Source organism: Eschrichtius robustus, chromosome 9 (genome assembly GCF_028021215.1).
Source record: "Eschrichtius robustus isolate mEscRob2 chromosome 9, mEscRob2.pri, whole genome shotgun sequence".
Lineage (NCBI taxonomy): Eukaryota > Metazoa > Chordata > Mammalia > Artiodactyla > Eschrichtiidae > Eschrichtius > Eschrichtius robustus.
In genome coordinates this window covers 37,347,287-37,371,537 of record NC_090832.1, presented here as the reverse complement: position 1 = coordinate 37,371,537, position 24,251 = coordinate 37,347,287, and the positions used below count along the sequence as shown (strand labels likewise).

Sequence of the window (24,251 nt, the reverse complement as noted above, 5' to 3'; positions counted from 1 at the left end):
GTTTGATTTATAATGAAAAGAAAATCTGTGACATGTTAATGAACGATCTTGGCATATTTTAGTCTGTGGTAGGATTCAAATTGGAATAGGACCAGAGGAGTAGGAATAACTACACCACAGACTAAAATTATCTCCTTTATAGAAAGAAAACCATACAGTAGTAGGTCAAGAGGTCATCTGTGTCCCTGGGTTTGTCGTTGCTGTTGTTTTTGTCATAGTTTTTTATTTGCCTTGATTTCAGAGAATCTAAGAACACTCACAAAAAATTCCCCCCACCCTCATCCTGAAGCTTTTTAATGTTTTTAGGCTTCAAGGAAGCATGGGGGAGGTGGGCGGCTTTGGGGTGAAGAGGTGGGGAGACCACTGGAGGAGAAATTGAATCTCTTCTGGAAATAGAAGGAAAAGGAATTTGGAAACTTGATGTCGTGGTGGGCTATTACAACTGATATGCTTCATTTTAGTGAGTGTTCAGCCTTTGCTAACCAGTGAAATTGCCCACCAATAAACACTGAGTTGTATCGTAGAACAAATGGTAGGTCTACAAAGGGGAAAAGGTTGTGGAATGGAATTTAAACCATTCCATCTTTTCGGAAAGCTTAATAACTTCATCCTATATACAGAGGAGTAAAACTCTAACATTCAGCATTAAAAAAAAATGCACAGTGCTTGAAAATTGAAGCTCAGTTTATGATTTATTTACTCTTTGCTTTCGTGCTTCTAAGACTTCCAGCTTATTATGGTCAGTAAAGATTATTATCTCTTTTTATGGGGAGCCAGTTGTGGCACCATTGGGTTCAGAAGTGCCAGTGAAGATTAAAGACCTAATTTAAAAAGACCGTGTAGCACATCTCTCACATGGTCGTTCATTCTTCTTACCTTTCGGCTTTCATCTTATCACACAAGGCAGGAAGTAGGTTCTACTTTTCTAGATTCAAGTGGTAAATCTATGTTTTGATAGTGTGTTTAGGGAAGCTTTGGAAGAAAAGAAGCCTAAATAGTTTTTGTGTCTTTGGTGAAATGCTGCATATGCAACTGTTCAGGTAATGCTCTCTTTTAAATTCCATAATAGAAAACAGATTTGGACTATATCTTTTTGTAAAAAGACTGTTGAATTTAAAATTTTTTCTTCTATCCGTATGTAGAAAAATGCTTTAAGTCAGAACATGTTAGAAGATGACACGCTTTCTCCTTTTGATTATTAACACTGACTTTCAAATCTGTTAAGACATGAAGAGGAATCTGCATGAAAAGTCAGCAGAATGCCTTTTATTTGGCTTGCAGAGAACGTTACCCCACACTACTGAAGAGCCCCTTGTCGGTGTGCTGGCCAAACAGCTCACCTGTTCTAGCAGTTAAATGCTACCCATTCCTTAAAGATGTGTACACACACACACACACACACACACACGAATGCAATGGAATATTATTCAGCCATGAGAAAGAAGGAAATCCTGCTGTTTGCAACAACATGGATGGACCTTGAGAGCATTATGCTAAGTGAAGTAAGTCAGAGAAGGACAGATACTGCATGGTATCACTTAAATGTGGAATCTAAAAAAAAATCAAACTCTTGGAAACAGAGTTCAAGGGTGGTTGCTAGAGGTGGGCATATGGGTGAAATAGGGAGAGGTTGGTAAGAATACATACTTTCAGTTATAAGATGAATAAGGTCTGAGGATCTAATGTACAATATCATGACTACAGTTGGTAACACTGTATTGTATAATTGAAATTTGCTAAGAGAGTAGAACTTAAATGTTCTCATCTACACACACACACACACACACACATACATATATGTATGTGAGGTGATGGATATGTTAATTTACTAGATGGAAAAGAGTCCTTTCACAGTGTATATGTATATCAAATCCAATATCTCACAATTTTGTTTTGTCAGTTATACCTCAGTAAAGCTGGATGGGGGGAAGCTATCCATTCCAGCCAAACTGAATCTCTGAAAAGTAAAGCCTATTTTTCTGTTGACTTTCATTGGAAAAGAGGAAGATTACTTGTACTCAAAACAAGCAAACAAAATGCATCTTCAATAAGTTAATGCATACAAAGTGCTTAATAAATGTGAGCTGCCATTTGCTTATCACAGTTAAACTTTTGCCAAAGAAATGTTCAACACTGGACCATATTCGAGCCTTGTTGGAAAGTGCAGTTCCTCCAAAGCTACTGTTTGCTGGATTGCTTTAGAGCATGCAAGGAAGAATTGCCCTCACTCACCTTAAGATCACTGTGGCTCTTCTCCAGAGTTAGAAACTTCACACTGCCAAGTCCTGACTCTGCACCTGTAGCTGAAGCTGGGGCATCCCAGCCTCCAGAGTCCAGAGGAAACTCATGTGACTCTTGCTCTAGTTGATTCAGGCACTGGGGATACAGTGATGATCAACAAGACGTGGTTCTGCCCTCAGGAATTTCAGGCGAGTCCCAGAGAGAGGTTTAAAAACCGTAATTGCAGCACATTGGGAGGATGTTTGCAAAGAGCTGTGCAGAGGGGATTATGGGAACCCTGAGGAGAGGCACCCAACACAGACTTCTTGAAGTAAATACTCCCAATTTTCTTGCCTCCCAGTGCACAATTGACAGCAACCTGAGGATATATTTTTTCTTTTTAATAAATTTATTTATTTATTTATTTATTTATTTATTTTTGGCTGCGTTGGGTCTTCGTTGCTGCACGTGGGCTTTCTCTACTTGCGGCGAGCGAGGGCTATTCTTCCTTGCGGTGCGCGGGCTTCTCATTGCGGTGGCTTCTCTTGTGGCGGAGCATGGGCTCTAGGCGCGCAGGCTTCAGTAGTTGTGGCACACAGGCCCAGTAGTTGTGGCTCGCAGGCTCTAGGGCACAGGCCCAGTAGTTGTGGCGCACGGGCTTAGCTGCTCCGCGCCATGTGGGATCTTCCCAGACCAGGGCTCGAGCCCGTGTCCCCTGCATTGTCAGGCGGATTCTTAACCGCTGCGCCACCAGGGAAGTCCCTGAGGATATCTTAACACTTGATTTTTATTTAAGAAAAATGTGTTAGTTGTCCGCTCTATCAATTATGGAACTCAGCAATGGTATAATTTATATTTAGCTTAAAATAAGAGATGCTAGTAATGTAAAATGCTAAATACCACTTCCATTTAAATTATAAGGTTGTCAAGTCAATCAGAATGTTAGTATTTAAATTGTTTTTCATTATTTGAATACTGTTGAACATAATTTTGTGTGATAGAGTTGAAAAAACAGTTTTCAGTATTAATAGTACAAACTATGTACAGAATTTCATGGCACAATAAAGGGAGTAGAATGCAAATACACCGACTTCCTTTGGGGTTATCTGTGGCCTGACAGAAGAGCATTTTTTCAAGACACAGGCTCCTAGCCTCTGGATGAGGATGTATATTACTTATTCAGTTTTAAGATCAAGCCCAATTAGGATGCACTATAAGGTACAGGGTCTGTGCAGTGCACAACTCCAGAGGGACCCTTCACTTAGGCTGTAATGTGCGTGGTGCTCCTTGGAGCTTTTAAATGCTCTGAGCCTGCTGACCTATTTCTAATGGAGTCCCTAGTTATTTTGTTCGTGGAGCTCACTTCCCCATGTATAACCCTCTCTCATTGCCTAACCCCTAGAAATCTCTTGTCCTCAATTATTGATCTCTAAGTAATGTATATAAGGACTACTAATTGTTTTCAAGAAATGTGGTGGTTAGCCTAGGGGAAGGGGTCTAAAAGTGTGGGTAGAAAATGTGTATCTTAAAATTTCTCGAAATATAGTATTATTATTTCTCTCCACAAACACTGGAGTTGATCTAGTTCACCCTTGTCATCTCCTAGGCAACAAGACACTCTGATGGAAGACAGGCACACTGCCTACTCTAACCCTACCTCTGTCATTAAAGGGTCACTCAGCTCTTCTGGGCCTCAGTTTCATCATCTGTAGTCTTAACGGATCGGGCTCTAGTGCCTTTCAGATTTAACATTTTATAATTCCCAGAAATAAAGAGTTAACAGTTCCTAAAATCTTTAACACTCCATTGAGCTATCCATATGTTTGAATTTTAACTTTGAAATTTCACATAGGTAGAGAGATGCATTTTTCATGGTGAGGACTTAAATGTCCCTAATACCTCACTAAAGTAGTCAGATGCCTGTAAACACCTGTCTCACATTTTGATACAGAAGTGTGTTTAAAACATAATGTGCTAACACTTATTGCTTACTATATGTAGAGTCACCCCTAGGTATCTGCGGGCGGTTTGTCCCAGGACCCATGCAGATACCAAAATCCATGGATGCTCAAGTCCCTTATGTAAAATGGTGTAGTATTTGCATATGACCTATACGCATCCTCCCATATGCATGAAATCATCTCTAGATTACTTATAAAACCTAATGCAGTGTAAATAGATCTAAATACAGTATAAATGCTATGGAAATAGTTACCCACAGATGGCAAATTCAAGTTTTGCTTTTTAGAACTTCCTGGAATTTTTTTCCTGAATATTTTCCATCTGTGGTTGGTTGAATGCGCAGATGCAGAACGCACAGATGCGGCGGGCTATCTGTACTTCTCCCTGACTAGCTATTTTTAAACGAAGACATTAAATTTAGAATGTCTCTCACACACACACACACAAAGTGTTCAAAAGTCACTTCTTACCTCAAAATTCAAAGCATTCTCAAATATATAAAAGTTCAACTATGTGGAAAGTTTACAAGTAAATTAAATATTTGCTTTAATTGCAAGAAATTCCTGAAAGAAATGCAGGACCAACACAAGAAGGAATTCTCTAAGTGGTACCCAGTCCCAACCTCATGCAAAGACCACAGTGTGGCAGAGTAATTTTTTACTTTTCCCTTGAGTCACCTTTCAGGCCTTACAGAGGCAGTACTGGGTGGATACCCGATTGACTGTCTTCTCTTGGCCTTCCTCGATTCCCTCTTCTGTGCCCATTTCCCCCCAGAACCCAACTCTGTTCCTCTGACACTCACTTGGCCAAGACCCCAGGTGAGTGATGACGGTGAATTGAACTAAGGCAGAGACCAGTAGAGGTGGTGAGACAGTAGACAGATTCTAGATCTATTTGGAAGGTTGAACTAGCAGGGTCTCTTGATGGGTTGGCTATGGAGTGTGAAAGGAGTAGAAGGGAAAAGATACAAAGTCTCCTCTTTGGGTTATTTAATGGATTACTCTATTTCCTCACCAATATGCCTGAGAAACTTTTGCATAGGGAAAAGTTTTCCTTGCTAATTAGAATTGAGCCTAATTCTGAATTCCAGCCCATAGTGCAAGACCATGTTTCATCTGTGTATAATATAGTGTCTTCCTAACTTCCATCATGTATGGATTTCATGTTTTACAGGCCATTTTCCATAGATCTGATTTTTGGGGTTTTTTTGGGCCATGCTGTGCAGCTTGTGGGATCTTAGTTCCCCAACCAGGGATCGAACCCATGCCGTCGGCAGTCAAAGCACAGAATCATAGCCACTGGACCGCCAGGGAGTTCCCTCTATAGATCTGATTTCATGGCCGGGTTACTACTTTTTGTCAGCATCCTAAAAATATAACTGGAATAGCATTCCACATTTTTCTTTGTTTACTTGTAAATAAATCCTTTTGTTTTTAAGGCTAAAACTACTACCTTTAAATCTTTGTTTTAAAGGCTGTCTCTATGCCTAGTTAATCCAAGCGCCAGGACACTGCTTTGGGAACCTGTTTAGTAGCATGTTTCTTCTGAAGAATTCTCAGCATGTGCCATTTCAAGATCACACCTCCTGAATTCTTGTAATAATGATTGAGATTTTTATTTCTGGTCCACATTTAGTGCTATATTAACTGCCTTATCACTAATAAGAAGTTAGAGATTAATATTTTATTTTATGTGTAATCTGCCTGCAATTCCATGATTTCACATGATCAAAAATATTCTCCTGCCATAATTAAAACCTAACATCCTATAGTAAAATGTAAAAAGAAAGTTGTAATTTGAATAACTGATATTTTTGTAACTTGGCAGAGAACAAAATTAAGCAAACATTCTAAAAGCTGTTCCTTTCTTTCATCTTCCCACTTCTCATTTGCTGCTTGACCCAGAGCCGTCTGGGGTCCACCTCCCCTAATCACATACCTCTCCCCAGAGACACAAATTACCTCCCGTTCACCAAATTCTGCTTTGACCCTTATTCCTGTAGGTCTTTCCCTATTCCCTAGAAAATGTCTGTTTAGTAAATGAATATTTGGTTTGGTTTTATCATCTAGATAATACTTGATTTTTACACTTCCTGAAAAACAGGCATTGTGTAAATAAATAACATATGGTGCTGATAATATCAGACTCATTCCTTCCTGCTAACAAAAAAAGAATAATAGAATACCATGTTAATAAAGTGATTTCAGTCCCAAGGAAGACCAAGGAGCATGTTTTAAAGCATTTGTGTAGAGTCTGTTAGTATATTTAGGGCCGGACGATTTGTGGGAGGTGGAAGGGTGGGAGGGACGACGGAAGTTCCTACACAGTGAATTTCACAGGACATAGTCTTCTTAGCTGTACCATATGCATGCAAGTGTTCTAGGCTAAGCAAGGAGCTTTGGGGGAACTTACCTGGGAGCAGCATATATTGGAAGAAGATGGTATGTGCATTATAAGAATTAGTTTATAGTGGGAAGCAGCCACATAGCAGCTGCATAGCACAGGGAGATCAGCTCGGTGCTTTGTGACCACCTAGAGGGGTGGGATAGGGAGGGTGGGAGGGAGACACAAGAGGGAGGAGATATGGGGATATATGTTTATGTAGAGCTGATTCACTTTGTTATAAAGCAGAAACTAACCATTGTAAAGCAATTATACTCCAATAAAGATGTTAAAAAAAAAGAATTAGTTTATTTTTTAAAAATCAGTTGAAAATTTTTTGGTTTGGTTTGTTTCAGTTTTATTGAGATATATTAAATTAAGTATAATACATACAGCACTGTATAAGTTTAAGCTGTATAGCATAATGACTTGACTTACATATACTGTGAAATGGTATACGAAACTTTCGGCTGATTTCTTTTTATTCCCTCAGGTTAGGTGCCTTTTGTTTTCTACTTTATTAATTAACGCTTAGAAATTTCCTAGCCCAGTGGATAAACCACTGCCTTTCCTGTCGCCATGCTCAAAACCTTAAGCCAATTTTTTCGTCTTGTTCCATTTGTCACTTATAACCTCCTGTCAAGTCCGTCCATTCTCTCTCTATAATCCATCACACTGCATTGTTCTTACTGCCATGACTCCCAGTTCACAGCCACAGAGGAGCTCTTTGATCATTGATTCATTCCTCTAGTATTTATTAAGTTTCCCCTGTATCCCTCTGCCACATACTGGGGACACAAAGATGAATGGCTTCCTTGCCCTCAGGGAGTCAGCCTTGTGGGGACATAGGCTTGTGAACAGATCATTGCAGTACTATATTCCTAAAACTGTTTTGAAAAAAGTAACTATATTATCTTAAGATTATGCACCCTTCTTATTCCCAGCTCTAAGTATTCGAAAATTAAGTAACTAGTTCTATTTTGCCATTTTATGGTTCCTTTTACCCACATAAGCAGTAAAAGCTTAAATTTCCCTTTGAAATATACATTTTCTAATTTGTGTTACCGTCGATGGCTAGAGCTTTCGTCGTCACTTCTTAGAGTTAATACATCTCTTTAAGAATAACTCTCTACTCTCAGAGCAGTTCCACTATTTGTGATTAAAGATCTGCACATTCAGATCTGGACTTATATATGTATATTTGTCCTGAATTCAGATTTAATGGTCTGAGTTTCCCTCTGATGAGCGGCCACCAACCCATCCTCCCCAAACAATGAATAGAAACAATTACTTCTGTGGATCATCTTCCTAAGTCTGTCTTGGAAAGGGAATTTTCCAAGTCAGGAGAGAGAAGTACGATGAATGTTTTATGGGAAATCATGATATTATTATTATCTTTCTCTGTTTTATTTTTTGTTTTATTTCTAGCTACAAGAAAACACATGAAACTCTGAGTCACGCAGGGCAGAAGGCAACTGCAGCTTTCAGCAACGTTGGGACGGCCATCAGCAAGAAGTTTGGAGACATGAGGTACTGTGGGAAAGAACCACGGGAATGGGGCTAAGCCTTTGGCTTTCCGAGAGAAGGGGAGCATTAGAGATATATATATCTATCTCAACTGGTCTTCCTAACACATTCTTTTTTTTTAAGTTGGATTAAAATTTTATGTGGCTGATAGTATTGGTGACTGAGATACATTTTTATATTGGGACATTTTCTGCCTGAAGGTCAGCTTAGTGGGCCTGGTCCCAGAGATGCCTTTTCCACTAGGACCCGACCTAGTAGAAATAGAAGATAGAGGGTGCCTTTAATCACCAGTAATAAGGAGAGATTTCAAAAGAATGCAGCACACACTGAATTTTAATCACTGTAATTTAAACAATAAATTAAAATATGCCTTCAGTGGAATATTCTCTGATAAAGTATTCTTGGTTACGTTTTTGTATATATTCCAACTAGTACATGTATTTTTTCTATGCTAAATGCATAGATATTTATTCTCTTATTCTAAAAATGTACCATATAGTGTGTGCTCCTGGTAGTATTCTTTCTTTAGCAATATATTGTGAATATGTTAATAAATGTCTATTACATCTTCATTTTTTAAAAAATTATTTATTTATTTATTTTTGTCTGCATTGGGTCTTCGTTACTGTGCGCAGGCCTTCTCTAGTTGCGGAGAGCAGGGGCCACTTCTCGTTCCGGTGCTCAGGTTTCTCATTGCGGTGGCCTCTCCCGCTGCAGAGCGTGGGCTCGAGGCTCAAAGGCTCAGTAGTTGTGGCTCATGGGCCCAGTTGCTCCGCAGCACGTGGGATCCTCCCGGAGCAGGGATCGAACCCATGTCCCCTGCATTGGCAGGCGGACTCCAAACCACAACACCACCAGGGAAGTCCTTACATCTTCATTTTTTTTTTTTTTTTTTTTTTTTAAGACTGTTGCGTTTTTTTTCTTTTTTCTTTTAGTTAATTAATTAATTAATTTATTTTATGGCTGTGTTGGGTCTTCGTTTCTGTGTGAGGGCCCCCTCCAGTTGCGGCAAGCGGGGGCCACCCTTCATCGCGGTGCGCGGGCCTCTCACCGTGGCGGCCCCTCTCGTTGCGGAGCACAGGCTCCAGACGCGCAGGCTCAGCAATCGTGGCCCACGGGCCCAGCCGCTCCGCGGCATGTGGGATCTTCCCAGACCAGGGCTCGAACCCATGTCCCCTGCACCGGCAGGCAGACTCCCAACCACTGCGCCACCAGGGAAGCCCCCTACATCTTCATTTTTAATAGCTGTATTATCTTCCAGTGCATAGCTGTAGCAAAATTTTTAAACCAGTCCCTTTGCTCATTTTGGTTATTTTCAGTATTTGTTATATAAAATTAGGGTGAATATCAAGATTTTGAACTGAGAACCAAATGACCTCACTACAGGCACCAGAAAAACAATGTAGTATTGACCATTTTTATTTTTCATATTATGTACTAGGAAGCTATCTTACATAGAGTTGTTACTCTCATTTTTTTGCTTGTTTAAGTACCTATCATAGTTTATTTTGAATTTGGCTGATATGCTTAGGAGATTTTTCTTTATAAATCAATGTCATTTTTCTCTCTAGAAATCAAATTTACTTTTTAAAAACCTCTCAAGTACATTTTATATTTCTTCTTTTTAAAAAATATGTGTGTATTATTTTACTGGATTCTTAAACTATTGCTTTCTTTGTTACCCTGCAGCTTTGATACCTAGAGGCAAATATTTATATCTTTGTGTTTAAGTTATTTTTTGACGTCAAAAATTACTGGATTGTTCCCAATATTCATGCATCATCTTAACAACTTGGCATTCATGAGGCTAGAGTTAAGTAAGTACATGTGCATGAATCTGAGTACATTGCTTTATCTTCATTTTTGCTAATAAAGCAATAACAAAAAGCAGTTAAAATTCTTCAGAGGCAGTGTGTGATGAACGGTAAATATTCTGGATTATGAATTAACCCTAACTTTATTATATAAAAATTTGCAGTCATTTCAATGGCATTAAAACATTTATCTAAACTAATTAAATAATTCCTTAAAACAGGAAAGACCTTATCACCAGTTATATCCAAGAAAATATATTTTGTCATGTTTATAAAGTTTGTTCTCCACATACTTAGTTGAAACCTTTCACTTGAACACTGGGATTCAGTGGCATAATACTGCCAACTAGAATAGTGTTTCTATAACGGTAGCAGACCTTACAGACACCTCTGAAGCTTGATAAATGCATATTCTCAGATTTCACCTCTCTCTCCAAGATTGCACCTCAGTAGGTCTTGGGTGGCGTCTAGGAATCTGTGGCTGTTCTCAGTTATAAATGGGGAAAAGAGTAACAACGTCTTCAGTTTATATACAAGTAGCAAAAGAGAGCCTGCTATGTATTAAACACTCAATAAATGCCAGTTTTTACCTTTACTAAGTGACTGTCTCAGTTACAAGGTGACCCCACAGGACGGAAATTAGGGAGAGTCGGTGAACAGGAGTGCAGTGTGTTTCATAAGTTGTAAAGAACGAAGACCGTGTTTCACACGTGCAGCATGTTGACATACTCATGTTCCTACGTGAACTGGGCATAATATCAAGGTTGTGTTGACTGCCTTTCCTCCTGTTTCAGTGTGGCTTTGTTTTAGCATAATGGATAACCTGTTTCCCAGGAGTTCCAAACTTTTCATTAACTATTGCTCTGTGTAGAGGATACAAAACTTCCATTAAAAACTGTGGCTAAAAATATTGGGAAATGTAGTCCACATTCAAATATGGGCCTGTAATATTTTGTAGACCTATATTTTCAGGCCTATATTTTTCTCAAACTATGATATCTAACATTTGAAATAAATGAGGATAACTTCCTGCGAAAGCAAAAAGTTTTACAAAGAATTGTTACTTTTATACTAGAACAAGTAATATATGTAAAAGTCATATTTGAAAAGTACTTAAGTTTAATATAATAACGATTCTCAAAAGAGAACAATTAGTATTAGTAAGTTTTAAATTTTTCGTTCACATTAATTTGCCAATTTATAAAATGATAGTGGGGAAATTTTAAAATTTTATCACAGGCATTTTACTTTGAACCCCTTTTCAGTTTGAAAGTATCATATTATTTTATATTTTGTTAGCTATACCATAAAGTTCTTTTGTGAATTCTGGGAACAAATTTCTGAACTTCTTCAAAAAGATTGCCAGAAAAATTCAGATACCTGAGAAGAAAAACAGTACCTCTCAGTTTTGTGGGGTTTTTTTTTTTTTTTTTGGTTTTTGTTGTTGTTGTTGGCTGCACCGCGAGGCTTATGGGATCCTAGTTCCCCGAACAGGGATCGAACTCGGGCCCTTGGCAGTGAGAGCTCAGAGTCCTAACCACTGGACCTCCAGGGAATCCCCTCTCAGTTTTTCTTTAAAATAATTAAAAGTTAATGCTTACAGGTTTTGAAAACCTAGAATTTGGGCCTTTTAATAACTGGATGAAAAGCGCTATGTTAGGATTTAATTTAGATGTTTTATAAAAATAAATAATATTTCCTGAGCTAAGCTTCTCGTTTTCTCCCGATTGCCACTAAGCGAAGGCCCCTTAGCCTGGTCACGGAATTGCTCTGCCTCCTTCTCCACCTGTCAGGTAACGTGGTTAATAGCTACCTAACTAGACTGTTTTCTCTGAAGGTAAAATAAGGTCACATTTATGAAAGCACTCTGAAGAAACGCAAGCTATTAGAATCACTTTTATATTAATAATGTTGCCATCTTCTTGGGACTTCTTGGTGAATCTGTTCAAACTGCGTGTGATCTAGTGGAGAGGATATCTTTGGAGGAGGCATGTAACTTTATTAGAGCATCCAGCCACCTCTATATATCCATGAGAAAAATAGTGAGAAGCACACGTACCATAGGTTGGTAAAGTAATTGTGAAGACATTAAAAAGTCAGTGTACTCAAGAAGAGTAACAAATGGGGCCCCCTCATCTTTTCCTTGGGGCTCTTGAAAGAGGGGACGGCGGGCAGCGAGGCCGCTTCCTTGCGTCCTGATGTACTAACCCTGCTCCTGTTCTTCTCTCCTGTGCTGCTGCGGCTGCAGGTCTCACTCCATCGGGTAAGCGCTGCCCCCAGGGCCCTGCCGGCTGCCGAGCAGCTCCCTTCCTCCCCAGAGCCCCACTGTGCGTGCGCTTCAGCCAAAGACCACGTCTCTGTTCCTGAAAGAGTGTTCACCACCAGGGAGAGTTACAGAGTATAGGGGGCACCTAATGCATTTGAATCTCCTTCAGCCCCTGCGTATCTCACTTCTGAATCATTTACACGACTTTCACTTGCTGAGCCATCCCTCAGGAATCTCTTTCTGCATCATGCCTTCTTACCCTGGCAGAGGTCCTTAGAATGCAGAGAAGAAGAGGAAAGTGGCAATTGCGAGTTGGCGTATGTTTACGAAACTTTCAGAGAGTGAAGTCGAGAAACAGGAGTTTTTTCCTCTAGATCGTCGTGTTTTTCTGAATTCCTAGTAACTGTGACTTAGGCAGAGGATTTACCTTCAACTTTCTGTACCTTCTGAAGTTGAAGAGGAGAAAGGCCACCGGAAGAGCTCAGATGTTAGCAAGTGTGCAACTGTCAGTCCCAGGTCTCTGAATTAAGCCTCCTTTTTGGTAGAACCTTATTACATACCTTAAAAAAAATTATTTTCTTAAGAAAACTACCTGTATTTAAAGAGACGAATAATTTATAATGCTGATGAAGTTCTTTTAGTAATTCTTTTTTAAATGTAACTTATGAGGAAATATTTGCCTATGATTTCTAAATGGAGTGTCTAGGGTAAGACCGTAAGTATCCACTGCACTTCTTTGTCCTTTTCTTTCTGAGTTCTAGTAAAGTGCCGCCCCTACTGATGACCTCAGTGGATCTTGTTGGGGAAGGTGATGAGTCTGATCCCCTACCTGTTAGCGTCCTGGGAGAAGAAAAGGCCGGGACTGTGGTGGAAATTGGGTGAGGGCATGCTAGCCTAGGAACATGGACCCCATTTTGCTTCCTCCCTTCCTGCAGCCTGATTTCCGAGTGGAACCCACATAGAAATAACAGGCAGTCCATCAGAGGGAAGACGAGTTAGCCGCTGTAGGAGCAACAGGGTGAGAAGGCTGATCATCTTAAGAGTTCTCAGAAAAGTTCTGGTCTTTGTACCGGATGTCCTGGGATGGATGCAGAAGCCCTGCCACCATGTTGGACTGTGTGAATTGCGTTTACCTGGCATGTGTTTCCTTGGTTGACTCACGTTAACGACATACAGTCCTCTGGAGTGCTTCCCTACAATGGAATGATTAGCTTTTAGCTGCCTGGCTCTGTGTGCTGGGCACGGCCCCTTGCCCCTTACCGTCCTCCTGAACAGGAGAAGGGAGCTGGGCCAGGAGAGCATGTCCACCGGCTGTTGGGCTGACCTGGGGCAAACCAGACAGTCTCCTCCTGTCCTCCCTGGCCTACAGGGAACCTGCAGGAAGTGAAATAATATGCAGCCATGGGCCACCTGGTCTCCTTATCCCTTTGGAAGTGACTGTGGCCCATCCTACCCAACAAACAACAAATCTCATCTTGGTGGGGTGTGCGGGGGGCACTTCAAATAGTTGACATTGCTGTTTTGAAACCGTGAATAGGGAGTTTCTCATGTACTTATATTGTGCTATCTTCTTTTTTCTTTCTTTCTTTCTTTCCCCCTTTAATCTGCTTTTGCCCTGAAGCCACTCCATTCGCCATTCCATAAGTATGCCTGCTATGAGGTGAGCTGTGTAAATTAGTTTACATAATATCAATGCAGAATGTGTACGAAGTGTTATTTTATTGAGACCTTGTGGGGTTGTTTCCTTCTTTGTATAAAGGGAAATGCCATGACCTATCTTATGCTCTTTTCTGACGGCCCTCAGGAAAAAAGGCTGACAATCCTGTAGAAGCATTGTAGGTGTACTGGGCTTGGGCTAGTGACCAGACCCACTGGTTTAACTCCAGCCACTCTCGATTTGTGTGACCTGAGACAAGTTATTCACCTCTCTCTCTCTCTCTCTCTCTCTCTCTCTATTCTCTTACTGGTGTACTGGAATAAATAAGACCTACCTCACATGGCTGTTGCGAGATGTGTAACCTGTGTAAAGCACGCAGTACAGGGCCTGGAACGTTCCAAGCACACTCGCTAAAGGTGGAAATGCTTTTACTCCCACAGAATTAAATGCAAGGCTCGGAGAAAGTTTAAATGAAAAGGTAGGAGCCAAAGAGGGCTGCAGTTCTAGAACGGATACCATTAGGACTTTTTAAGGGATGTATTAAGGCACAGAGTCTGTTGAACAATAAAAATGTCATTAAAATTACTGGTGAGATGAAAACTCCTGAGAAAGATGTTCCTCTCGCTTCCAGTTGGCGTGACTTAGTGATACAATCAGATAAAATCAAAATAATAGTAATGAGTATAGAGGAATGAATGTTAGATTGGGAATCGGAAGGTGTTGGCTGTAGCCCAGTTCTGCTAGGGGTGAACTTGGCAGCCTTGGGAAGGTCACCTAAGTGATAGCAGTTTCATCATGTTTAAAAATAAGAGGCTAGAACCAGATTTACTGCTCTTCCCTTGGTGCTTCCAGGAGCCCTAGTGCTCCCTTGGGCTGCCCTGGTTGGGGCTCAGTGGGAGGGGATCTAGTCTCTGGGACCCTTCCTCACTTCAGTCAGAACTGTGCCTCTTCTTCGTGCTTTATATTATATACTGTGGTGTGAATACATTCTAGAGGGAGTTCAGTTACTCTAAATAGTTTGAGCCCACCGAAGCCAAATTCTTTCCAGGGTTATTTGCAGTGTTACAAGTTTGTAGTTGTACATGACATGATTAAATCTGAATAAATAGTTTCTCCCTATTCCCCAGCATGCACTCTAGTGTAATTTGATTAGGGGAATGTCTGTTTTATTATATCTGATGATGTCTCTTCTACACTGGTGTTATGTGGTTACTTTGGAAGTTTAACCACAGCATTTGATTTCCCTAATTTGGTGGTAAGTAGAGAGCATAGATTCAAGATGGCTTAGTGCATATTTGAATGACTTGCTCCCCCTAGAATAAGAACACCAGAATTGAGCAGTGCAGCCTGCAGCTCTGAGCTTCTTTACTTGTTAAATTTTAAGTCTGGGTGTCCAAAAAAGTCTTGAAAAAAAAAATTAATATGACTTTCCTCTGCGAACCAGGAATCCATCTAGTGACTTATAGTGACTTATGGGTCAAATGTATTCCTCTTGAGCTTGCCTGAAATTAACTTAAAAAAAAAAAAAAAAAAAAAAGATTTTCCTCAACTAACATAAACCGTGAACCATTAGGCTGAACTGTCTGCCCACTGTGGTCCTGTGCAACTGATGGATGACAGGTATTTAGTCATGTGACCAGCTTGGCCAAATAAAACATGCAGTGGAAGTAAAGTGCTAATAAGTGTACACTTTTGAATCATTCTTATGTAATTTCACTAATATTTCATCATGAGACGGGTACGGTGGAGGGTTACTCACAGGAATTCAACTCATGCTTGAGTCATATACAAGGTGTGACGCCATGCTTGGGCCCTCTGAACTCACCACTGTTACTTCATACAGCCTGGATGCAAATGCATTTGTGACCATCCGGAGCATCAGAGTCTTGGGAGACAACCCCTGATGAAGCCAAATTCATTCAAAAACATATCCTCTACATTAGTTTCCTCTTGATAGTATTAGAGCCATGCTACAGCCCACACCATACAATGAAGCCCGTGTTTTATAACCATTCGCCCTTATGAAGTTTCTTTAGGCCATTCCTCTTATTTTATTTCTTCTGCACTCAAGAGAGAATAGCAAGTGGCTTATCAAGTGTAGTAACATTCAGTTGAATTTTTTGACCTGAAAATGATGGCAGTTGTTGCTGAAAGCCAACATGAACACAAGATTTAAGACACATTTTTAATTCAGTTCCTGTTTCCTTAGTTGGACTTGGTGATATCATTTTTAATGGTAATGATGTCATTAAGTCATAATGTCACGTGGCCAAATCCAGTATAGGAAACCAAAAAGCACCAAATGAAAGATCTAAATCTTAAAGTTACAAGATGGTATGTAGATTATTTAACACAATGAATGAGTCACAAATAAATTGTCGATAGACAGCAAAGGGTCTGTCTGGTAAGAACAAGTAAGTGTATCTTCTTTGGGAGGAAATATAACACGTGCTAATAGCACCATGTTGATCAAGCATTAAACAAGTAGTGAGTATATTTCAACCTAAAATAATGAACGCACTGACTTTCAGAAACACTGCTTCCTGGATGTTGAGAAAATGCTTAGTTTTAAAACTTTAAAGTTTGAAAACATCTGAACTTTTTTTTTCCTTTAGCTATTTCTGTCTTGTCTCACATTCACTAAGATAAATGGCTTTTAAAATTCCAAGTGGGAAAACTCTAATGTGACGTTCTTCAGATAGACTTTCTATTGGTTATAAAATAACTGAGCTGGGAAAAAGAGTGTTATGATAGAAACAATTAATTAGTAAATGAAAAATTAAGCTATCACTCCTTTGACTCGCTGGAAATGATTTACGGTGCACCATGGAATTATTACAGTTGTATCCTTGCCAAATGCTATATTATATATTCTATAGTTATCTATTTTACTTAGAAAAATTCCATGTCGGGTTATGGTTTCTGGATCTAACCTAGCAGAAGTGAAATAAATTTTAAAACATGGTTGGTGTAGGTGGCAAGCCGGCAACTAGCTCTGGTGCAGAGGAGATGTTTGCAATTAAGAGCAGAAACTAGGCAGCACAGCACGATTGCTAAGACAGCTAGGTCTTCAGAGCTGACCTCTCTTTTTTTGTTATTTTAGGAATTCTCCTACTTTCAAATCATTTGAGGAGAGGGTTGAGACAACTGTCACAAGCCTTAAGGTACAGATGAAGTGAATTTTGTGTCGCTGGGTTCATTGAATCAGGACAGCTCAGTCGTTGCTGCCGTTGGCTCCAAAGGCGGGGCCACCAGCATTTGATGCAGCCAAGAAGGCAGCGGTGCACAGAGTCACTTTTCTTCACATATAAATCTATAAAGAAAACCAATATTGAATAGTGTTACTGTAGCCATACCAAGTTGTTTATATAAATGAATCATTCAGAAGTGAACTGTTCATGAAAGCGAATTGGGATTTGTGTTGATCTGTTCACTGGTTAGAACTCTTAATGCTATCCCCCAAGAAGCAGATATGTGACAGATGACTGTGGATAGGACAAAGGATCTGTGAACTCTGAAATTAGAGTGTAAGTGAAAGTTCAATAACAGCTCAGAGCTCCTCTGGTTTGGACATGGACCAGTAGAAATGAACTTGGCTCCATGTGCTATCCTGCCATCCACCGCCCATCAACACCACTTGCCTACCCCACTCACGTACTGAGCACAGCACAGCATGGGTATCATGGAGGGAAAATAAAGCTGAATCACAAAATGCATTATTTTGTAATAGTGCATTTGTTCCCTGGGTATAAACTGAAAATATGCCTGTTCTATAGTAGGTGCTAACAAAAAAATTCATTGAATTTATTGTTTGAGCATAGGTAAGTTAATGTACAGAGGATAAAAGAGCAAAAGTAAAATCAGTCTAGTCCTAAATGTACAGAACGTTTAAAACACGAAAAGTCATTGATACTACTAAGATTTTTTAAAGATACCACCTAAACTTAATTACATCTTGATATCATTATCACTATTTTACATACAATCCATTTCTGTATTTCCCTATTACTGGGAAAATTAAGAATATGTGTGAGCTTTAATCAGATCAAAAGCACATATAGGCTCGTGCTGATTACCCAGCTGCTTCTGAATCATCCGACCCTCACATGTGCTGGCAGATGAGAGTCTGTGAGGGTATAAGTTATTCCTTAGTCGAGGTCTTAGATGCTCTTACTGATTTTGACCTGGAGGGTCTTTCCCCTTAGAAGAGGCTTTCACATAGTCTTCTCTTTTCCAGACCTGTGATAAGGTGTTTAAGGCTCAAGAATGAAATTATTACTCAACATTTACCATGCTTTCATTGATTTCATTTACCACCAGTCTCTAGTTACGCAGTTTTACTGCTCTGCCTGTCAACATTATCGTTTATTGAGTGTTTAGGGACCCGGAGAAGCCATTAAATTGCCGCTGTTTGTAGGAAAAACTTTTTATGGGTAGAGACCTGCAGTGTCACAGACATTTCTCATGCCAGAATATCTAGTTTCAAAACAAAAGATTCCAAAAACCCCAGGAGTTAATTTCTCAACATTCGGTTCTCAGCCTTAGACAATCCAAGAAGGATAGATTCTGTTGTCAAGTTCTGACATAGGAGAAGTTGTACTTTTTAGGTTTCCTTTAGAAGAAGGAGGTATGAAGAAGCAAAAGAAGAATAAAGAACAACCTGTTTTCATTTGCTTTTAGGAAACTCTGGTTAGCTCACAGTTCATACATGATTTAAGTGTCTAATCCACACTGTCAGCCTCTCACTTTTCTCACCGCATCTGGATGGAAGGTACAGAGCCTGCTGCCTTCCTCAGACATGCACAAAACTAACTCAGCCATCTGGATACTAGCCTGTGTCAAGACCCCCTGACAGCAGATTCTATGTCTGCATGACTGTCCATGGGTTTAACAAGACTCACAGCCCACCCACCGCCTGGGTCACACCCAATGCCTAGTTTCTCTTTCTCTGCCCACACAGGCAACGGGAGAATAGCTAATAATCATGCTGTGTGTCAAACCTCCCACTTCCTCAATAATTACAAAGTTCTCATTCCTTTTTTTCCCTCCAGACTAAACAATAGATGTTTAAACCTTCTGTGTATAGTTTATTTTCTGCATAGTTTTCTTTTGTGTTCTGAATCTTCTCCAAAACTTCTGTAACTTTTCAATCCTGAGGTCATTTCCTGCTGAGGGAATGACTCATGAATCAGTACAGATGAGTGAAATTCCTTGCAGGTCTATATGCTGTATTTCCACTCACACATCCTGCTTTAAGCTTGATTTTTCAAACACCACTTAAAGGGAATCGTGTTCATATTTGTGTTCTATTAGAAATAGTGTTCTGCTGTGAAGCGAGGTCCGTTCCTGCCATCTTCTCACACTGTCTGTCACACCATCTGGCATTTGCACCCAATGGATCGTTCTTATTTTATACCCAATTGTGTAGATAGTTTGATTTTCCATGAAAAACTTGCCAATTCATCAAAATCATATAAAATTTAGTCCTTTCTGCCTACATCCTTGTAATACATCAATGTATTACTTGACATCTTGGCTGGTGTCACCTGTACACTCAATAAGCACAATTTCTATTTCATCTGAAACAAGCAAACAGAAAACAGACCCAGAATCAGCTCCTATGAAACCATATTTGGATTGTTCTACCATGTTCCAGTGAATCATGAGCAACTACATCCCCTCCGACCGTTCTGCACCCATGTCAAGCAGAACATATTTTTAGTGCCCCTACTTTTTGGTGAGCACATTGTGTGGCCTGAATTAAAACCAGAAAAAAAGGTAAGATATACTTATTGTTTCTTTGTGTCCTTTCAACCGGATATTTTTATTATGAAAGATCAGGAAGCCCAGTTCAGTAATTCAAATAAAATTTTTTTGCAAAGAGCAATTATAATGTTGGGGACACAGTGACAACTTCTTGGATGAAAAACCATTTTGAAGGGAAGGGTGCGGGAGAAGCTTATTGTTCACATCTCTGCTTAAGCAGGTCCTTGGCTAAAGTATTGTAGTGTGTGGTTATTCAACCCACATGGTTAGGAAACCCCTTTAGTCCACTCTTTTCTTGGCCAAACTGCTTTATTTCCAAGTGGTTTCCTCCTTCTTTATTTTTCTCTTTTGATTTGAGAAATCAAGAACTAGAAGAGAAGAACAAAACAAAGCCCAGAAGAAAACATCAGTACTTGGTATTCACCTGATTTCAACACTGTGTGTGACTTCTATTGCTAAAGAGAATGCGACTAAAGAGGAGGATGGGAACTATTAATAGAGTTAATTACTTTGAATTAATCTTGCCTCTCTCAGAAAAGAAATAACCATAGTGAACAATCAGATGGTTGAAACCAACCCCCTGCTTCTTCCCAGTGCTAAGATAACACAGAGTGGAGGAGGAATCAGTGCTCTGTCCCTGAGGTCTGCAAACTAAGGTTTATGGGCCAGATTCAGCTGGTTGCCTATTTTTGAGCGGTCTGTATGCTAAGAATGGTTTTCACTTTTTTTTTAATGGTTAAAAAAAAAATCAAAGGAAGAACAATATTTTGTGATTTGAAAATTAAATTACACGAAATTCACATTTCACTGTCCATTCACACAGCCTTTATGGAACACAGCCATGCTCATTCACTTATGTATTATCTTGGCTGCTTTCTACAATGGCTGATTTGAGTATTTGTGACAGAGACGATGCGGTTCCCAAGCCTAAAATATTTATAATCTGTCACTTTCCAGAATGAGTTTTCCAATCTCAAGCAGAGTGGAAAAATTCAACTTAGTAACTGAATTTACAGAGGCAGAGAGGGATTTTAGTGACAATGGGAGAAAAGTTTGTGTGTGATTTGCAATGACTGAACTGCTTTTAAATCCTGGTTAAGGTTTTAAAAGGGCAGGCCAGGCAATTGGCAGGTACATTTCCCAGTGTGGTTTATGTCCTTGTGAGTGATCATAAGTGACAGTGAGGTGTAGGCAGCATTTTGGGAAGAGCAACATCTTCTATTCTATACCTTTCTTTTCTTCAAAGTATTTTTCCAAATTGTTAATGGTTAAAGGAAGGCCGATGCGGCCATTAACAAGACTTGCATTAAGCATTTTGGACCATTAAATATTCTTTTGAGAGACCTTATAATAAGGAATTTTTCAAAATACTTAACCATATTTCTTAACTATAAATTGATTTCTTCCTGACTATATTCTTATTAGCCAATAACAAGTACACAAAAAGAGAGCCTCGTAAAGCATCATAACTTTGCATTTTCAGGTATATTCCTCCTATAAAGACAACTGCCTGGAAAGACGTGAGAGGAGCAGTGCTTAAGCCATGATTCATCTCCAACTCTCCAAGTATTAGAAACCAGAAATCATGTTCCATTGAGCCGCTCTGCTTTTCAAGAGACAATTTTCAGAAATCCAGATTGCCTTACTAAATCCCAAATGGAAAACTCAAGCTGGAGTCACTAAAAGGGGTTCACACATTTGTGAGATTGGGGGAATTTATCTAATATCCAATTCCATTTGATTAAATCGGTTCTCTGGGTGAGTGAGTAGATGGTGCAAATCCACAGATCTACATATGCCCCTGAAGGGACTGAGAATTTTAGATGTAGAAGAGACAAAGAGAGAGTCGCTAAATCTGTACAAATTAAAGTTTCGAGTCCAGTCGCAGAACCCAAATATGAATGATATCCTAGCCCCCTGCTAAAGGAAACTAACTTCTCTACATCCTTTGCATCCCCCTTCAAGAAAACAAGTATATTTGTGAACTTGAAAGCAATCGATCTTATTTTTAAAATTACAGAAATAACGAAATAACTGCATGTGTGCGTCTCAACCCGTTTCAGACGAAAGTAGGCGGGACGAACCACGGCGGAGGCAGCTTCGAGGAGGTGCTGAGCTCCACGGCCCAAGCCAGCGCGCAGAGCTCGGCCGGCGGTCCCCGGCGGGCCGAGGGGGAGGAGCTGCAGTGCTAGGGCCCCGCCCGCGCCCGCAGCCGCCTCCAGGGACCCTGCCCTGCCCGCGCGCATCCGGATTTGAAGACCAGAATCCCACTGGAAGACCCAGGCCTTGACCTTGTTCTTCAAATGCCTTCTCCTGAAAGTTTAATTAAATGATTTCCACTTGAATTTGTGTTGATGGACCACATGACCATCACACTTTAGTATTCATAGATTGTCATCTTTTAAAATGTCGGCTTCAGCAGGTACACAGTTGGTCACGACCCTTGTTTTTTGTGTAATTCAACATATTTTCCAAACATGTAGCTATCAATTATTTGCTTTGATTTTTGCTTGGACTCCTGTACGAAGTGCATGTCTTTGAAGGCTCAGTGCCTCCTTTCAGTTCTGTCCACAGGATGGAGCTCTTTCTGACCGTCTCTAGCAGTGAATGGGATGACACTGAGAATTTCATCAAACTGCTTCCTATCTCCCTCGCCTACTTTAATTCCTTATGTTTATTTAAGCAATTAAAATAATTGATTTTAATGACGACTTTGAATTCTTAATTTCTTTACGTTTCAGTTCTGCTGATGACCTTGAAAGGTGGTAGGTATAATTCTGCAGATGCTATTTTAAATCAACTTCTGCTAATTTGGAAAATATGAGAGAGGATATGTAAGTAATTATAACCTCAGACACCTTAGGATGCTGAAACAATCTACGATTCTAAAATTCTCTCTAATCTACCTAGAGTAGTAGTTAACTTGGTAACTACTGAGTTAAGTAGGCAAGAGATAGCTGAAAAGGGAATTGCTCGAAAATGGGAGAAGCAGAGCTCTGCAACTGTTTCCAGTTTGCAAATTGCTCACAAGAATGAAAAAAGCATCAATCAGTACAATCAGATTTCTGCAGTACTGTTTACCTTCCACATCATATGCTTCTTTTTTCTTCTAAGTGGGAACATACATTTGTTATTAGGTAGAAGGTAGCATTTGTTGTTAGTAGCACCCTATAGCTACATTTTTTTAATATACACTGTAGAATGTAGAATAGACCTACCAACTAAAAATTCACAATTTAAATAAGCAATATATATAACTATATATTATATATAAGTAATATATAATATACATAATATAGATAGTATGTTCATTGTTCATTTTTTAACTTATTATTAAATAGAAGTGGATATATGTAAATAGTGAAATAAGACCAACCTAAAAATTTCCATTGAAGTTAATGGAGCAGGACAATCCGTACACCTAACTGAAAATCGAACTGGTTCAGGGCCACATAATCTCTGAGGCCTGAAACCTCAGGAGCAATAGGTGTGGGGCTATAAACTTGAACCAGAGTGGACAAAGGAGCCCTGCCAGTAGGAGCGCTGGCATTCTCCCTAATTTATCCTCCCAGCCTGCTGGTTGGAGCCAAACCCTGTCCAGCTGGCTTGTGACTGTGTTGCTCACCCCCTGCTGCAGCGTGTCCTCGGTCTCTCTGTGACCAATCTGCAGTTGCCTGGTCACCTTTTGTACGTAAACTCACTGCCACCTTCTTTTTGATTGCATTCAGCACGCTGCATTGTATTAGAAAATGCAGTTATGTTGCTATAAACATATTTTCATTCACCAACCCATTTCTGCGCACAATAGTCTCAACCCTACAGTCTGAAAACACAGTATTAAAATTAGGTAGAAAAATAATCAAGAAAATTAGTGTTAATGCCTCAAAGCTAAAATAAAATAAAATAAAATATAATTTATCTGTTTATTTTATTTATTTAATTTTTTTTGGCTGCGCCGGGTCTTAGTTGCAGCATGCAGAATCTAGTTCCCTGACCAGGGATCGAACCCGGGTCCCCTGCATTGGGAGCACGGAGTCTTAACCACTAGACCACCAGGAAAGTCCCTAGCTGTTTATTTTAAACCATTCTTCAAAAATTCTAATTTCATCAGTTTTGTAAAAACTATATTCACATCACCTCTATTAATTGAAAAGTTTGTTTTTAATTAAAATTATTCCCTCTGATCTGGGAGTGATATAAAGGCCGTGACATATCTTTTTTCATTTTGTCATGAGATGTGTGAGTAGAATAATTAAATCAGTTGTTGGCTGGTAGGTCTCATCTTCTCACTGCTGACTCACTCAGGAGCTGCTCGTGTCTCCCTGACTTTGCACGGGCAAGTATGTCCCAACTTGACTGGCCGCTGAGTTGCCCTATTTTGTCCAGCTGGGCTTAGTTCACATGCAGTAGTTTAAAGTGTTCCACAAGTACTGAACAGTATTTGCACACAATGGACATAGCCTTTTGCTAACAAATCAAAACGACTTCAGGTCAGGTCAGCCAAGTATACGAAATGCCACAACATGTATGATACCAAAAATGCATCTCAATAATTGAAAATTCCAATGTGAATTGTGATTACAAAATAAACTGTTGTTGTTTTTTTTTTAAGTAAGCCATTCCGTAATTTAACCATTCATTACTTTTTAAATCCTGT

At 39.7% G+C, this 24,251-nt stretch overlaps 1 protein-coding gene across 3 annotated transcripts in view; it reads left to right on the top strand.

The window, feature by feature from the left end:
- Positions 1–22,299, top strand: part of TPD52L1 (TPD52 like 1) — a 98,017-nt gene extending 75,718 nt beyond the window's left edge. For 2 of the 3 annotated variants that reach the window (XM_068551245.1, XM_068551244.1), the window contains exons 4-8: positions 7,993–8,094; positions 12,154–12,168; positions 13,793–13,831; positions 16,932–16,992; positions 21,658–22,299. In XM_068551245.1, the coding sequence (XP_068407346.1) occupies positions 7,993–8,094; positions 12,154–12,168; positions 13,793–13,831; positions 16,932–16,992; positions 21,658–21,786 (346 nt within the window). In that variant the 3' untranslated portion in view covers positions 21,787–22,299. The remainder of the gene's footprint in view (positions 1–7,992; positions 8,095–12,153; positions 12,169–13,792; positions 13,832–16,931; positions 16,993–21,657) is intronic. The other variant, XM_068551246.1, reaches the window with a different exon arrangement.
- Positions 22,300–24,251: the final 1,952 nt, after the last annotated feature.